Source organism: Heterocephalus glaber, unplaced genomic scaffold, assembly GCF_053883595.1.
Source record: "Heterocephalus glaber isolate CG9 unplaced genomic scaffold, H.glaber_assembly_v1.0 deba00001509, whole genome shotgun sequence".
Lineage (NCBI taxonomy): Eukaryota > Metazoa > Chordata > Mammalia > Rodentia > Bathyergidae > Heterocephalus > Heterocephalus glaber.
The window spans coordinates 46,161,641-46,179,192 of record NW_028258325.1 but is presented as its reverse complement, the minus strand read 5'-3'; the positions used below and the strand labels follow the sequence as shown (position 1 = coordinate 46,179,192).

Here is a 17,552-nt window from a genome sequence, read left to right as displayed (position 1 = left end):
TGAGGAAGCAAATACAGGCTTTAAAAATGACCATGCAAGATATCCATGGCTGAGTACAAGAGAGAATGCCCATAAATCTGGCAGACCCAATATACCCCTTCAAACCTGGGTACTGTTTGGGTCAAAAAAAAAAAAATCTAACCACCTTGGGACCCATATGGGATGGGCCCCATGTTGTAATTTTGTCTACCCCCACTGCTGGTAAGAGTGCAGGAATTGTGTCTTAGATCTTACCACAGTTGGCCCACAGCTCAAGACAAGTAGACCAGCCAGCAGGATTCAGACCACCCAAACCAGCTGATCCTGAGACAAGATCTGGCTGCCACTGGAAATGGCAGCTCTGCTCTGGTCATTCCAAAAGCTGACCAGTCCACACATGGCTGAAGCTTGAAGATCAACACAGAGTCACAGCAACATAAGTCCCTTACCCTCTTTGTTTTTTTTTTGTTGTTGTTGTTTTGGGTTTTTTGGTATGGGGGGGGGGTAGCACTGACCTAAATCCCCGGACCTCTTATCCTCTGTTATAGTACTCCCTTGCTTCTTACTCCTACTTGTCAAAAGCATTCAGTTGGTCACAGTCTCTGGGATACACACACTGCCACTTGAATGATAGCCTTAACCAAGTATCAACCTCTGCTTAGTAGCTTGTACTGAGCACCCCTTGGTGACAAAATAATTGATAATAACAAAGATGATAAAGATGATGGTCTCTATTAAAACCTGTTATAGAGGGCCAGGGATTTAGCTCAGTGGTCTCACCGCCTGCTGTTCAAGTGCAGTGACCCAAGTTCGATCCCCGGTACCAAAAACAAAAAACAAAAAACAAAAAAAACCTGTTACAGAAAGCATCAAAATGGAGAATGAAGCAGGACTTAAAGAAAAACAAGTTTTTCCCAGCCTTGAGCAGTCCCTCCCTCCACCCCATCACAGCCTCCCTTCCTTCCCTTGTAGCTATAAGTCCTTGTTCTGGTACAAATAAAAACCTGCAACCCCCTGTGAACAAAGTTTATGTCATCTTGTTCTCACAAGATTCACAAGGCTCTTCTTTCAAGGCTAAATTACAAAACTACAAAACTGCCCTTATCCTGTTTCATGTAAACTTGTTTGCTACATCACTAAAGACCAACCCCTTTGACCAAATGTATAAAACTAGAACCTTTCCTTTGTTCTCTGCTCTTCTGTTGAGCTAGTGGTCATCTAAAACCTGTTATAAAGCCTCCCTTTCCCAGTGGCCTCTCCTGTCTCTTTTATCCCACAACAGTGGGGTGGTAGGCAGGGAGGACCCCAGGCAGCATTTGTGCAGCATTTTACATAAAAAGGCATCGAAGCGGGTTATCCAGAGAGGATTTTATTCCTAGACCCCATGGAGATGTCTCAAGCCCCTAGCCTCCCAACTTGGTGCAGCAGACAGAACACAACCTTTAGTCTAGGAAAAGTCAGTTTTCATCAACAGTGCACATCCCCCTCAAAGTGGTTAATTGGGACTGTATTTCCATTCAGAGATGCGGAAATAAAAGGCCTCACTGTGACCATGAGCACATTGTCCTCTAATTAACAAAGATGCTCTCGGCTTCCCTGGCCACTCTTTCGGCTGCAGCAGTGAAGGAGCCTCTGCCCTCGCAGGTCCTTACCTTTTCTGGTGCCCTCAGGAGTCTGGGAAAGGCTCTCCGGCTGGGCAGCAATCAGGGGTGGGGAAGCGGATTTCCTCTCCGGCGCCTCTTCCTCCTGCTCCCTCTTCTGTCCCTTCCTTTCATCTGGGGGTAGTGGTGAGGGTGGCCGGGGATCCCTGCTGTCCTGGCTCTCCTTGGGTGGCTGGCTGGGCTCTGAGTCGGACTTCCCAGCCCTCCGGGCCAGCAGCTCTACCAAATAGGGCCTGCTGAGCTTGGTGAGAGGGGATGACGGTGGAGTGTGGCCAGCGGGTTTGGGCGCCAGGGCTGGCTTCTGTACCAGGGCTGTTCTGCTTGCTGCCTTGTCCTGCTCTGCAGCCGGGGCCTGGCTGCTGGCCGGTGGGGGGCCGGGCTGGGCTCCTGGAGGGTGGGTGCCTGCAGGGCTTGCAGCAGAGTCCCTGCGGAGGACCGGGGCCTGCTTCCTGTCATGGGGGGACAACAGGCCTGGCTTGGGGGCCGGGCCCTCTGCTTCTCTCTCCCCTGGTGCAACCACACTGTCTCCCATGCTGCTGTGCCTCTTCTTCTTCTTCTGTTCGGCCTGCTGGTCGCAGTGGAAACGCAGGGAGTAGTTGGTCCTTCTCAGTTTTATTCCAAAAGGGGAAGCTTTTTCCTCCCCGACCGGGGTTACCACGTCTGGCTTGGCCACGCCACTTGCGCTCTCGCCGTCCGAAGAGGTTTCGGGCTCGGTGTGGGCCGCTGCTTTTGGCGCAGGGGGAGGAAGGCTTGGGACGAGGAAGGACGGAAGGTCTTTGGCAAATTTGCAGCCCTCCGTGGCGTCTGCGGGCTCCGGGCGCACCTCGGTTTTCTCGGGGGTCCTGGGAGGATCGTGGAGCAAAGAGGGGGGAGGCCGGGGCACTGTCTCCTCAACAGGCCCTGGCGCGGGTCTCTTGCGGGTGCCGTCGGCCTCTGGGCTCGGTCTGGGGATCTCGGTGCCGGCGTCGGAGAATTTCTGCCAGGCAGGCATGATGGAGAACTTGGCGTTGGCGGGCGGCGTCCTGCGCAGGTGCCCACGGGAGTCGCTGCGCGCCCTAGGTGCCGGCTCGTCTCCGGGCCTCGAGTGCTCTCTGTCGCCGCCGCGAGGATCACTTTCTGTGTTCTTCAGGATCCGGGACCGGATCGACGCCCACTCGGCCAGGGCGGCTGCACTGCCAGGCGGCTCCTGCGGGGGCCTAGCCTTGGCGCCTCCCATCCGGGGCTCCGCGGCCGCGGGGACGTCCACTTGCCTCTTCTCTTCCGACAGGCCCAGGAGCGACTTGCAAGCCGTGTCCTTGATCTGGTGCAGGTTGACGGCCGGGCCGCATAGCTGCGCCCCAGTGACCAGGATGGCCGTGTGCGGGACGCTCAGAGCCCGGGGTGCCTTGGGCTCCTGCGCAGCGGGCGTGACAGGGCTCAGGTTGACCTTGGGGAAGAGAATGTGGCGCCCTCCGGAGGACACCTGGAACGTGTAGGGCCTGGGCATGGTCTGCCTCTCTTCCACCTCCTGCCACCGCAGTTCCTCCACCTTTATGTCTTTCCCGGGGGCAGCTTCTTGGTTCTTCAGCTTTTCTTCTACCGGCACCTCCTGCTGTTTAGAAAGGTCCCGGTGGACCGCTTCTCTCTTGTCCTCCCAAACACGTCGTTCCTCCCCTTGACAACCTGCCCTTGTGCCTTGCGGCTCTCCAGCTGGCCCATCCGCTTGGCTCTGCAACTCCTCTGAGCTCTCTCCTTGCCTTTTGGGTCCCACGTTTTTTTGCTCTTCTGGCTTCTCCGAGACATTCTGAGATGGGCTCTGCAGGCCTCTGCTGTCCTCTACCTGCGGCTGCCCCTCTTCCCACATCTGCGGCATTGCCCAGGGCTCCTTTTCCTCCTCCGCCCCCTGCTGCCCGGGCGCCTCTGTCTCCTCCTTGCGCTGCTCCAGCTCCTGTCTTCGCTGGGCCTTCTCTTCTTGCTGCTGCTGCCGCCCTCTGAGCTCCTCCAGCTGCTCCTCTTCCTCCTGCTCGCGCCTTCTCTGTGCCTCCAGCTCCTCCCGCTGCCTCAGCTCCTCCAGCCTTTTGGCCTCCTCCTCCTCCAGCCGCTGTGCCTCCTGTCTTTTGAGTTCCTCCAACTCCCTTTCTTCTTCCTGCTGCTGCCTCTGGGCCTCGCGCTTGGCCTCCTCCTGCAGACGCCTCCGCTCCTCAGCCTCCCTGCGCTCCTGCTCCTCCTCCCTCAGCTCCTGCTTGCTGAAGCCCTGCTCTTCCAGGCCCTGGCGCTGCCCTTCTTCCTGCGGTCCTTCTTCGGCCTCCAGCAGCAGTCGCTCCTCCTCCCCTTCCTCTTCCTCGCCCTCCTCTTCCAAGAGCTCCTGCCCTCTGTTTTCTTCCCAGAGCCTCCTCTCCAGGGTCTGCAGCCTCTGCTCCTCCAGACGTCTCTTCTCAGCAGCTTCGGCCTTCTGCCGTTTGCATTTGGCCTCTAGTTCTCGCCAGTAGTCTTCTTGGCGTCTTTTCTCTTCCTCGGCACCCAGCGGCTCTGGTTCTTCATCCCAAATGTGCCTGTCTTCTCCAGGCTGCCTGTTCTGGTCCAGGCAGGGCTGACTCTCCAGGCCTGGCTCATTCTGTCCATCCTAACATGAAGAAGGAAACAGAATCAGCCTTAGGCTTTTCCCACAGGCAGCCCTTAGGCGTCCCATTCTCCATACAGGTGATGCTGTTTATCACAAAAGAAGGGACAGGTGTTGCCCAAGAACAGCTACAGCAGGCTCCCCTTACCTGAAGTTTGGCTTCTCACTTCACCTTACCTGCCCTTAACCAAATATTAAATGGAAACTCCAAAAATAATGCATGCATTTTAAATGTTTTAGTACATATTGACCATATTGCTATGTCTTTGACCATATTGCTATGTCTTTTACTATGCCTAATCTATGAATGAAACCTTTAAAGTATGTATGTATAGGAAAAAATATAGTCTATAGCAGGTTCATGTATGAGATATCAGGCACCCACTAAGAATCTTAGAACATATTCCTATAGACAAGGGAATAGTGCATCACTAAGAAGCCTACCCTAGTCAGACCTGAAGGCCTTTCAGCTAAGCCACAGCAGAGAAGGGCTGCTGCAAAGCAAGCACCAAGTATGTGCAGCCCCTCCACAGCCCACCAGCCTCATGTCAGGCAGGAAGGACAACAGAAGCTAAACAGACCTGCTGATTGGGTCCACCCACGTTCCCAATGCGGAGAGACCTCGATCCCTCTACGGCTCCACCAACTCACTGGGTGGAATTAGTGTCCAGCAAGCAAGGGCACCTGCCTGGCCAGCCAGGACAAGGACAGGCTCTACGCACCCAGGCTAGTCGCCTGTGCTTCTTTGATACCCTCTGGTTTTTTGGCTTAACCGACAACTTGTGCTTGGCGGCACTATTGTCCAGGCGAGCGATGGCCAGGGGAATGGCATCGAGGTTGACACTTTCGATGGTGCCAGCAGAAGACAAGTGCCTTTTTGGCCGAGATGGTTTAACTGGAGCAACCTGTAATGCAGATTAAGATATAAAGTCAGTCTGGACAGGAAAATCTGCATGGAATCCCAGAACGGTAGCACTCAAGTGGAGTCTACGTCCACAGACAGAAGGGCTCATGGGTACAGGAAAATGAGGAACCGCCTGCAGTTCCAGATGCAGATGCAATCACTAAGAAATCACAGCCTCAGACTGACTGACACATTTAGAAAGGTCAGAGTGACAGCAGCACAGACTAAACCAGAGGCCAGGCTGATCAGATGGCAGGAAGCCACATCTGTAACTGCGAAGAACTTAGACAAGCAATGATTCAGGGCTCCTGGCTGCAATATGCCAGCGTGCAGGGGGCACTCATAACCCTGTCTGCCTGCATCCGCGGCTCCACACACACAAGGCCAGAGCTCATTGCGGGCTCACGTGTTTTGATTGTGTTTGTGCAGCAAGTGTAGAGTCTATGAGGTTTAGCCAAAGGGTTTGCTTTTTGTAATTACCTTCCCTATTTATGCACAGAAGATAAAAGACCACACTAACCCCAAGAGGGAAATGGAAGCTCAGTACATAGTAATTTATGACAAACTCAGAAAAAATACTTCTAGCCTTTGGCCTTCTAGTTTTCATTTATTTATGGTTATCTTTACAATAGGTATGAAATTCTGAGCTTTTGAGACAAAGTAAAGCTATATTTCCATCCCCTAAGAGGTGCATGAGGAAAGGAAGTCAGGGCCAGCGGGTCAGACATAATAAGCTGAGATGCAAGCGCCCTGCTGTGTTTCTAGTTAACCCAGCGAGGCCTGTCACTGGCACTGTCTGAGCCATCCCTGTTGTGGGGAGCAGACCTGCTCAGTGTCCCCTCTGCCAGACCTCTGGAGGAGGCCAGTCCCCTGTGCAGGTGAGAAGTCCTTATCAGAACAAATCCTATGGAAGCATGTTCAGGGCTTAAAGGTCTAGATTTCCTAGACTTGTGCAGGCAAATTCCTAGGTTTAAAAGGGACCTGGAAACATAACCATATATATACATGGCGGGGGTGGGAGGCACTAAGGCTAAGTTTGGAGTCTTTTGCTTATTTGTTTGCTTCTTGTATCTCTACTAGAGAGGATGCTTCCTTAAAGACTTGGGTAAGTTCAGTTATTCTGGGATGCCCCTTTCCATGGACTAACACTGACTTGAGGGCATGACACATTTAGGAAGGCTACCAACTTCTAAGACCTTAGTGCATGTTGGGCATTATTGCAGAGCAGGGTTCAGTTCCAGCAGTTGTGTTGCCATGGAAACAGATGCTCCAACCCCAACTACTGGTTACATGTTGAAGGAACTCAAACTAACATATGAAGGCAACATTTATGAATAAAAAACGAGGCATCAGGTAAAAAAAAAACCTGGAAGGTAAAATAAGGAAATAGTTCAAATTCTGTTACCTTCTCTTCCATCTCACTTCCAGCTCCAGGTAGATTCAGGGGACTTGGAGAACTTGGCGTATCACTGGACTGGAACGAAAGAGGAGGTACTCAAGTCAAACATCAGAACAGGAAGCTCTGGGCAAATAATCAGACATCATCTGTGCCTGGGGAGGGCTGCCCCCTCCTTCATACAGGGGTGAGTCTGGCCCCCAAGAGCCGTGGTGGGGACTCTCCTGACGAAGACTAGCTGAGGCACAGAGGGGACGAGGTCTTCTTCCCAAGGTCAATGCCTTTCCCACCCTGGGCGGCCCCCACGTCAGGCCAGGGCTTCTCTCCACTGCCTGAGGGAAGCTGAGGGGCTGCTCACTGGCCACTTGACCCAGGGAGTGGGGCTGTGCCAACAAACATGCCTCCAGCCTCAGAGCTCTAGCCTGGGCTGGTGTCTTCCACCCCTTCACCTGCCAGAACTTTCCCCTCTATGCAAGGGGTGAGGGGAAACAAGGCCCTTGCAGTGCCACATACAAAGGGCTGGGCTGAGAAGGAAGTGGGGAGGGAGCAAAAACACAGGCAGGAAAGAGAAGAGAAGGCTAGGGTCTCACCCCAGGGTTCTAGGTGTGCCCTGGGCACACCCCAGTGGGGCGCCCCACCTTCCTGATAGCCCTCTCTACTGTTATACCTGCCAACTTGTGTCACCATTTTTACAAAAGATTTTATCTTCTTTTCTAGAGGCACTGCCAGCTGCCCCTGCCTGTCCACTCTCTGCACCACACTTAGAAAACATGAATCAGATCATGACATTGCCCTGCTAACATTCCTCAGAGGCATCCCGTGGCTGCAGAATACAATTCCTGTAGACTTCCCCTTTTCCCATGGTCTGCACATCTGGCTCGGCACCTGCTTTCCTCAGCACAGGCCACACTGCCCACTTCCTGGTCCACTTTCAGGATGAGCTTGGTCTGCTGGGACCTCTGTGCCGGCTCACTCTCCACCTAGACCATTCTTTCACTTGCTCTCCCAGGTCTGCTCTCAACCACACATCTAAAGACGCAAAGACGCAATCTCTCCCAGTTACTCACTTTCTTTTCTTTTTTTTGCAGTACCAGGAATCGAAGTCGGGACCTTGTGGTTGCAAGGCAGGCTGCAGAACCCCTGAGCTAAATTCCTGGCCCCTGGTTACTCACTTTCCAATTACCCTGTTTTATCTTCTGTGAAGCCAGTATTTTTCTGGATCTGAAGTGATTGTATTTATCTATTTGCTGGCCACTCATTAGGATGCAAATTACATGGAGGAGGCACTGGCTAATCTTGCTCATCTCCTAATGCCGACATCTGAGTCAAGGTCTGCTACACAGAGAGCCCCCATCCCTGAGGCCTCGGGGCCTGCTCTGAGGAGCTCACTGTGACTAAGAGTCACTGCTTCTGTCTTTGTGAAATCCCTGCATGGAGGTGGGGGATGCTGCTGTTGTCTGGCCCTGGAGAGGCTGGGGAGAGCATTTCTAGACAGACCAGGGGTGCTGGGTCTCATCCCTGCTTCAGCCACCAATCAAAGGGTGTTAATGGGTGTTAATGGATGTGGGTGCAAGGGCCATCAGGCCAGGGGCAGACAGAGGTGGGCACCAGGGTGGAGCATCCTTCTTCCCTTCCCTTCTGCATTTTCCTCTGCAGATCTCTTATCTTTCTTAATACTCTTATGATAGCCAGAATGCTTTCCTCTGGGCCATGCCCATTTTAATACCAACCACCCTAATGGTAGGCATCTCAATAGGAAGAACTGAGAAAATATATTTTTCCTCTTTGAAAATAACTGAAGCCCCTTCAGTCACCTACAGAATCCTGACTCTGGCCAATGGTAGGACTTCTGCTCCCTTTCCAGCAGGTGTGTAAGGGCTTCCCTTCTGGGAGGAAGAACTCTCAATTCAGGACATGCACAGTGTCTCCTCTAGTGTCAGCAGGCCAGATTTAGACAGCATGGTGTGAATACAACTTTCTTTCCACACTGAGGGGACTTCAAGGTAGCCCATTAGCTGTGTTCTGTCTCACTGAGCCCCTGCTGCTTTCTTTTTTCATTTTCCTTTAAATTAGCCTAGTTTGACAAGTAATTATTCAGTGCTACTAAGTGGGCACTAAGTAAGTTCTGGGGAGACACAGATGTGGAAGATGCAGTTTGCCTGCAGGGAAGGTAAGGGTTTGATTGGGGTTTTTTTTTGGTACCGGGGATTGAACTCGGGTCCTTGCGCTTGTGCAGCAGGTGGTGAAACCACTGAGCTAAATCCCTGGCCCAGGGAAGGTAGGGGGAGGACACAGTTACAGGACAGAGAAGCAGACACAGGCCCATGTGTAAGGAGTGCTAAAGACTCACAACAAAGGCACAGAGGAGGTGTCACAGCTCAGGGTGAGGCCAGGTAAGGCTTTGCGTAAGGGGCACAACCTGAGTGTTGAAGGGCATGTGGAAGGTACCGGGCAGAACAGGTGCAAAGGGCCTGTGCCCTCTTCCGCTCCCTTCTCCTTAATGGCCCCAGGAAGTGGCACCTGCCCAGGAAGTGCCCTCCAGCTCCGAGCCACACTCCAAGCCACTCATTAGAAAATCTCCTCCCACCTAGTTCCCCCACTGCAGACCACAGTGTCATCAGATGCCCCTATCTGCTGCCCAATATCCCACCCTGCTTCTAGGCAATCCCGCTTCCCTGCCGGAGACTTACTTTGTTCTCAGTGTCTGAGAGGATGATGTCCTGCTGGGTCACAGTTTCCATGGGACTGGTCAGGAACAGGTCCTCTTCTGAGCTAGTGTCTCCACTGCCTGCCTTCTTCATGGGAATGGCATTGGGTGGCCGCTGCCCAAACTTGATATTCTTGCCCAGCTGTCGCTGGAGAGAAACAAAAGAAAGACATTTCTGAAGCAGTGAAGCGATCTCCAAAACCACAGCCAGGTTTCCCAGCATATCTAGGAAGCACTGAGGCATAGGCTACGCACTGCTGCTTTCTAGACACACTGCCACACCAGGACTATGGTGCGTTCACTCCTGCAGTGTATTCACCTGTCTTCCGGCCTCTTCCCTTGCCCATCTTCAGACTATGAGCCTTTGCATCCAGCCACCTCCTGGGGAAAGGCCTAACTTTTTCTAGTGGGTAAAAGGATCATCTTTCTGAACCAAAAACTGGAACATGTATTTTTGATTTTTAATCTACAAATCTAAAGATATCTATTAAAAATATAAAGATTATATGCAGTATAGCTATATGCAATGTAGGAACCATTGGGGAAATCAAGATTCTTAGGACAGGTACTACACGGGAATCTTCCAGCCCCTTTTGACAACACTTCCTGTGAACATTTGTACTCTCACCACCTTCCCCATCAGCACCTGGCTTGCTATCCCACACCAGAGCCCCCTGCGCTGGTCCCAGTCATAAAGGTGCAGAAGGCCCTGAGGGCCTGCAAGTCCCTGATCGGTATCAAAATCACATAGGGATGCGAACAATCCATTCTTTGCCTCATTGTGTTGCGAGCACACACTGTGAAACAGGGGACCAGAGGAAACAGAGGCAGAGAAGGACCAAGGACTGGCTGATTACTGGTCATGGTAGCTAAAAGGATAGGGAGAAAGGACCAAGAAATGGGGCAGAACTAGGAAGATAAATACTATTTGGAATTAGGTAAGGGGCAGATTAGAAAAGGGCAAATGTCTCCAGATGTTGCCCAGTGTCCTCGGTAGGGGGCTGTCCTCACTGAGAACCACTGCTTTAGATGGATGCTTTACTTGGGCTTCATCGTCCTCATATGCCTCACAAAAGATATCTGATATTTGTCTTTAATCTGGGTAATGTGTAATCCCATGAAGCTGCACAGTACTCAGCAATCACTTATTCCAACCCTCTCACTTTGCAAAAAGCTCAGAAGTGCAGTGGAGACGTGACTGACCCACACTCATGGGGAGAATGAGTGACCTCAAAGGAACGTGGGCCCAGGTCTTCTAAAGTCACATTTGGGGTTATCTGCACTGCGCTTCACCTGCTCCCATAACCCTGACATTGTACTTCCTTCCTGCATGGCGGTTATATAAAGAGATGGTGCAGCATTTTCAATACTTGTCCAAAGTTCCCTGGTAGAAGAATCTTTTGGGGCAAATGCCCTGTCTCCCACCCTCTGCTGCCCAGCTTCCCCCAGCCTGGCCTGGTGCGCAGTGAGGCTGCAGACACATAGCAGAGGTGAGTGAGCCTCCCAGGACCCGAAGCATGCCAAGTCAGGAGCCCCAGGCAAGGATTTGAACCCTCCTGCTGTTATCTGGCCTGAGCAGGGCTCCCCGCCCCCTAGGGAAAGGTGCACATCCAAAGCCTGAGAGGAATTCAGCCAGGGAGGGCAGGGCAGCTTTAGCAGCCTGAGAGGGTTGAGGGGAGCAGAGGTTGAGAAAGGGCGTCTCCCAAAACAAGTCCAACAGGAAGCAGCAGTTAGCATCTACTCTACTCAGGTCAATGAGCAGGCACAGTTAGGACAGCCAAGGAGTTAGACAAGAGAACATGGAGTTACAAAGCCGCAGACCATCTTGCTCTGCTGTGGGGGAGGATGGGGGTGATGGGGAAGGAACCTGGGCCGAAGATGTGGGGAAGGCGTCCGTGTCCTTCCCAGCCAAGGGCCAGAAACTGTGCCATACCCCTGGCTACCAGGGAGACTTCCTGTCGGCAGGGTCTGCTGCTTGCCAGTGCTCCTGAGTGCCTGAGATGGGGTTTCTTTTTTAAATTAATACAACATAATTGTCCACATTCATGGAGTACAGTGTGATATTTCAGTACATGTATACAATGTGTAATGATCAAATTAGGATAGATAGTTGGTGTATCCATCACCTCAAATAGTCATCATTTTGTTGTGTAGGGAACACTCAAAATTCTCTTTTCTAACAATAAATTATTGTTAAGTATAGTAATTCTACCGTGCTATAGAATTACTTCTAGCCGTAATGTGCCCGTTGACAACTGAGATGAAGATACTTCTTGTATCCACAATGGAAAGGATAATTCTGTAATGCACTTCCTGGACCAACCCTCTTGTGCCATTAAATGAAGACTTTTGCTACCAATTAAAAAAAAAAGAATATGCTAATATTTTACTTCATCCGGGCCCTTTTTGGAATACTGATTTTGTCTATTCTGATTCTTAAGAGACAAAGAGAATGTGGCAAAATGTAATCACAGTCTAGACTGAAAGTCCAGACAGGGTGATTACTGTGGTCTCAAATGGAAACAAAAAATAGAAAAAAAAAACCAAAACCCAGGAACATTGCAGAACACGAGGCAGAGCTGACAGGTGGAAGGAGGGATGTTAAGAGGCAGAGAACTAGAGTGGCAGATGGAGAGGAAGGGTCTGAGGACAGAGGCAATAAGGGAGGAGGAGGATGAAGGCCCAGGGAGAGTTCAAGACCCCAGCTGCCCTTGGAAGAGCGGGGAGCTCTGGGGCACAGCAGGAGGAAAGAGAGGAGGGCGAGGGTGGGAGGGAATGAGAAGGGGTGTGTGTATGTTGAAGGGTTAATTTATCTCACAGATAAGTTTATCCTGGCCAAAAAACAAAATAAAACAAAGCACTGCTGTTGCCTTTCAGAATGAAAACACGTATCTTGGTACAGAAGCTGATTTGAAATTTCCCTAGAGACAAGGATGCAGGCTGGCGTTTGGAGAGGAGGAACTGAGAGGCAGGAGGGAAGTGGCAGCTATGGAGAGGAGCAGGCAAGGCTGTGTCCTCAGCTTCACAGCCTGCAGCTGTCAGGCATGGGTGGTGGGCTGGCGCCCAGTGATCCTGTGGTACCCACGGACAAGTCCCTCACACCCCACGCTCTTCCTGTAGCCCTTCTGCCAACGCCGCCCTTTGGTCACCTCGTGGGGGGGGGGCTGTTGTGACATTTTGTAAGATGTAATGACAACGAAAAGGTTACTGCTGAAACCTAGTTGATCTCAGGTGTCACATGAATTGAACATGTGGCTATTTTGTTAATTTGCCCACTAATGAGGCACTGTCACAACAGGAACTATTATACTGAAAACCAGACTGTTATGCTGAGTTGACCCTTAAGTCCAGAGAGATAAACTACCACTCTGTCCCACTTAAAAAAAAATAGCTATGAGCTCTGTCTGTATACACTGCAATTATAACCAGAGGAAGAGTGGTGTCTTGTGCCTATACTGCTAGTCTATTTTGCTAATGGCTATGAATGGAGTTACTGTTGAGACTGGAATGTGAGCTAAAAGAAGCTATATTTTATTCATCAAATTGGGCCGTTTTGTTGTAATATGGAATGCTGGAGAACGATGTTACAGGAATGCACATCCATATTTATGAGGCTTGTTCCTATGGTGTGGAAATGCCAAGCACATCACATTCTGCAGCTCTCTCCTTGCCAGTGTCTAGAATTTCCCAGATTTTTTCACAGACATTCTTCAAGCTATGTCTGTAAAAGCAAAGCAGAGGAAAAATAAAGTTGTTGTCTTCCTGAGCACTAGATACTCTAGTCATTAAAGTGAAGTTCACAAAAAGAAAAGGCATACCGATTTAAAGACATCTGCTCTGAGAAGCAGCTAAGAGCAGGTGCTTACTCTTTGTGTCTTTGACAGTTGCATTGTATGTCAAAATCCTTATATGCATGATTTTGGTATTATTAAGTACAATTCAGGTCAGTGGCAGACACCAGCTACTGACAATGGAGGTTTCTCTTTTATGTCCAGTATCTGTGGTACAAATAAATTAAATACTCCCTCAACCAAGGTATGGGAAAATTCTCAAAATCACCTGGGGCTCAGGTTGTGATATGCCTGAGTTTTATCATCAGTTGGTATACACCTCACAGCCTGGTCTAATCCCAGATAAATAGACTCCCTCCCTGAGCCGTGTTTCTGGGAAGCTGTAGGTAACGTCAAGGTCTCTGCCACCCAGACGCAATGACCTGTAGCACATCACAGCCACCCCGTGTAACGGCAGGTACAAACTGGCTTCATCCAGACTGCAGGTCTTAGGACTGGAGGGCCTCACAAGCACTCATCTCATGCCTCCCCTGCACTGTTCAGGGGGAAACTCAGTATCAGAGAGGTTAAATGACTTCACTGGGGGCCACAGTGCCACTTTTTATTTTACTGCATTCTCTCATTAATTCACATGCTATTCATCCCACTGGCCACGAAGTAACTGACTCCTTACATACAGAGTCATCCAAAAGCACACCATTGTGATGTTCTTTGCAATCACTGTTCTGTACATTAAAATTTGTTTTCAACGTGCACATTATTTTTATACTCAGCAAAATATGCACTTTTTGTTCTAAAAAGTTCAATCTTTTGCCACAGAAATTTTGGTAGGTGGCAGAGTCACATTATTCAGGAAAAGGCAGGCTGATGTGTGCTGTATTTAGTTATTCTGTACTCAGCAGAGACGCTGTCAGCTGCAGGTGCATTGTATGACAGTTCTATGTGTGATGACAACCTGTGGACACTAGAGGGAAACCTTTTCAAATGTATTAATACAGACGCCCTTCCCTTGGCTTCTGAGGGCTCCCAGGGCCCAGCAGTTTCCTAAGCTACAGAAAACTGTCATTTAAAAAAAAAAAAAAAATGACATTCCAGTAGAAATTTCATTTCAAAAGTATGTTTTAACAATGGTGGCTAATCAGATTCTAGGACATTTACTGTTAAATACGTGTTATCCAATTTTTCTCTTTCGAAAAATAAACTTACATATATACACAAAGACAGTTCCAGACATAAAAACATACATGCCTTTGACACAGCTGAACTCTCTCATTCCATGCTGAAGTCAATGGGGAGGGGGTGGTCTTTTGTGCTGCTTACTAAGCATCAACACCAGCATAACGTTGTCATGAAAAAAATGCAAAGCACTCATGCAAGTTAATAAAGTTACTACAATTTCTCCAACTTACCAGGAACATACTGCTTAGTCGACTGAAAAACAAAGCACAGTCTTTTGGGGGTGATACAGTTATATCTTAGGTCACTCCAAAATTACATTTGCTAAGATCATGGTCCCCATTTCCCTCCTTGAAAAGCAAAGTCTTTTACATTTTTAAAATATCATTATAGAGCTGAAAGGAAGCTTGGGAATTCACGCAGCAAAGGTAAAATTAGGCAAATTTTGTATGAGTAGATACTGTCAAATGATGATAGCACTCAAATTAAATAGTTATTCTGCTTTACCCACATTTTTCTTCTTGGGAAAACAGAATTGTCGCTTCAGGGAAGTTCGCCATTTTACATTTTATTAATTATGAGATCAGATTATGTAAAAACATATCTTAATGTTAGCAGAAATCACAAACACTCACATTTTTATCACATTCCTGTCTTTTTAATACTGCATGCACAATTACATATTTTTTTACAATTCTAAATCCACTTCTAGGGGTGACAGCAGCATTGTATGATGTTACACAAAAGATATCATTTAAGAAAATAGGCACTTGTCTAGTTTTAAAAGAAGTTCTAGATTATAAATACAGCTATTTCTTGGGTAGAATTCTGCATGTTATTCCTTTTAGAAAAGGGATATGGTAAGTGAGGGTTTGGGACCTATTGAGAATAATGTTTAAGGAATCAACAGACTGGAAGGAAGAGCTTTTCCCTACTTACCTCCACTCGCCCTCCCCTCTTCTCTAAACTCTAAGAAGTGATACTTATTTTTTCCCCAAAGTCTAAAAACTGTGTAAGAGCACGCATGGCCAGCTACAGCTGAGAGTACAACTTGGTGAGCGAGTGCTGGGACCTGAAGGCCCGGCTGGGCTGGATCTGAGGGATCTGTCCTTGGCACTGGTGGGTGCAGGCGTAAAGGTCTAGGCAAGTTTGGGTGTGGTTCCAGGGTGCTGACTGCTTTCCCATCTGCTATCTTCAGCTCAGTCTGCATGGAATATGTGACTAAATACAGGTCGCAAAGTACATAGCTCATGTTCAGTAGAAATAAGAACATTTCAGGAAAACAGACAATTTCTGAGTATAAAGTTTCATTGTCTAATGCTACCCAGGCCAGCTGTTCTTTTATTCTCATTCATTCACCATTGCTGACTTACAGGCAGATGGGAATCAGCATCCCAGAGCCCTTGTTTTAAAATCCAGGCAGCCACTAAGCACCCCGTCTCAGAGCAGCGCCTGATTAGGCATTGCTCTTGAGTGAGGGAATTCTTGTGTATGAAGCAGACCTATGTAGCCAGACCCTTGTGTCTTTACTTTCCTTGTTTTTCCTGGAATTCCTGGTATTTCAGTCACATTCAGTTAAGAATTATTTTATCAGGCCGGGGATTTAGCTCAGTGGTTCTGGTGCCTGCCTTGAAAGTACAAGGTCCAGAGTTCGATCCCCGATACAAAAAAAAAAAAAAGGAATTATTTTATTGTATTTGCATTGCTCGGGAGTCACCTCTGAATTAACGTTAGTTAGGAAAACTGGCCATCCTACAGAGAGCACAGGAGGGAGTTTATGGTGTCTTCTGAGACACAGTGGCTGGGGAACCAGACCTATAAATGAAGCAGAAAATAGTGTCACCAGTCACCGTGCAATGGCAGGGACTTTACAGTGAACTTGTGCAGTGCAGACTCGGTGCTCGGTGGCAGCAGCCTTTGGCTACAGGGTGTGGGCTGACTCAGTAGTCAGGAGCTCTTTCCCCCATCTAAACCCTCAGCTTCACCTACACACTGTTCTCCTGCCCAGTCAGAGAGGAGGGGACAGATGGAGGGAACAGAAAAGGATGTGCCACATGGGTGGTCCAGGGGAATAACCCACAGGGGTTTCCAGAGAATGAGTCAGGTTCAGGAAAGCACAGCTTCTCAACAGAAGTGACCCCTGGCCCTCCCCATCCATCAGCCAAGGACAAACTGGAGACTTTTGAACTTCCTTCAACAGCAGGGCCCATCCTCTGGTTCTGACCTTCATCTCAGGCTGTCTTACCTGAAGAGTTTTGACTTTGCCCAGGATGTTGTCCTGTGACATTGCTTGAACTGTCTGCTCACTTTCTGCTCCCCCATCAGGGATAAAAATACTGTCATGGGAAAACGCCCGAGTTCCCATAGAATAGTTGAAGGACCTGGAATGCAAATCATGTGCTTCATTTTATTAGGATGATAAAATTTCTTTTGGCAATTCAATTTGCTGTTCTCCTGACTTGAGGGACTCCACCCACATTCCCTGTGTGGTTCAGAAAGCACTCCAGCACTCTGGTCCTTTCTGCTGCAGATCAGCCAAGGAGCCGGGCAGATGAATGGTCCCCAGGAGCAGGGAGCGTGGTTCTTACACCACCTGGGTTCAGAACCATTGCAGGACTGTTATTTGGAGGAGTCTTTCCCAACTGAGCACTATCAGGTTTTGCTCCAGTAAGTCTTGCCAATCAGCATTTACTGAGTAACAAGCAGACCTAGAAGTAAGAGGCAAGAACTTTGTTCATATTACAATAACACTGGAAGAAAGACACACATCTAACACAGAGACTTTGGAAGAGGACTAGAAATGCAGATAGGGACTACCAATGCTTGAGGATTTCAGAGCAAGGGGAGAAATTTGTGTTGAGGCCATTCTGACAAGGTTTATACATATCGGACATATTACAGGTGCTAGTACCCAACTGCTACGGTTTGTCATAGTTTGAGAGGGTCCCCCAAGGATTCCTATGGTGGAAGTGTGGTCCTCAATGTGGTGATGCTAAGAACTGGTAAAACCTTTAAGAGGTGGTACCTAAGTCATTCAGGGTGCTGCTCTCCGAAGGAATTCATGAAGTTCTCACGGTACTCAAGTTCTCCCAAGAGTTGTTATAGAAGAGCAAGCCTGCCCCCCACCATGCTCTGGCTTCCCTTCTTGCCATGTGAGCTCTACCTCTTGCACATGCCCTGCCATGATGGTATCCACCATGATGGGATGCAGCCAGGGAGCACTGGCAAGAGCTGGCACCATGCGATATGGACTTTGAGCCTCCAAAACTGAGTGAAATAAACTATATTCTTTATGTTTCCAGCCTCAGGTACTTGGTTATAGTAACCAAAACAGACTAA

The 17,552-nt window shown here is 49.1% G+C and overlaps 1 protein-coding gene across 4 annotated transcripts in view; it reads right to left on the bottom strand.

Annotated features, from left to right (window-relative positions):
• Cracd (capping protein inhibiting regulator of actin dynamics) overlaps positions 1–17,552 on the bottom strand; it is a 279,740-nt gene that overhangs the window by 16,899 nt on the left and 245,289 nt on the right. For 2 of the 4 annotated variants that reach the window (XM_087187700.1, XM_021262313.2), the window contains 5 exons: positions 16,459–16,594; positions 9,230–9,394; positions 6,549–6,617; positions 4,962–5,144; positions 1,632–4,242 (listed from right to left, as the gene is read on the bottom strand). In XM_087187700.1, coding sequence (XP_087043826.1) covers positions 1,632–4,242; positions 4,962–5,144; positions 6,549–6,617; positions 9,230–9,394; positions 16,459–16,594 — 3,164 coding nt within the window. Of the gene's footprint in view, positions 1–1,631; positions 4,243–4,961; positions 5,145–6,548; positions 6,618–9,229; positions 9,395–14,446; positions 14,469–16,458; positions 16,595–17,552 lie in introns of all 4 variants that reach the window. The other 2 variants (XM_021262314.2, XM_004849699.4) reach the window with 2 other exon arrangements.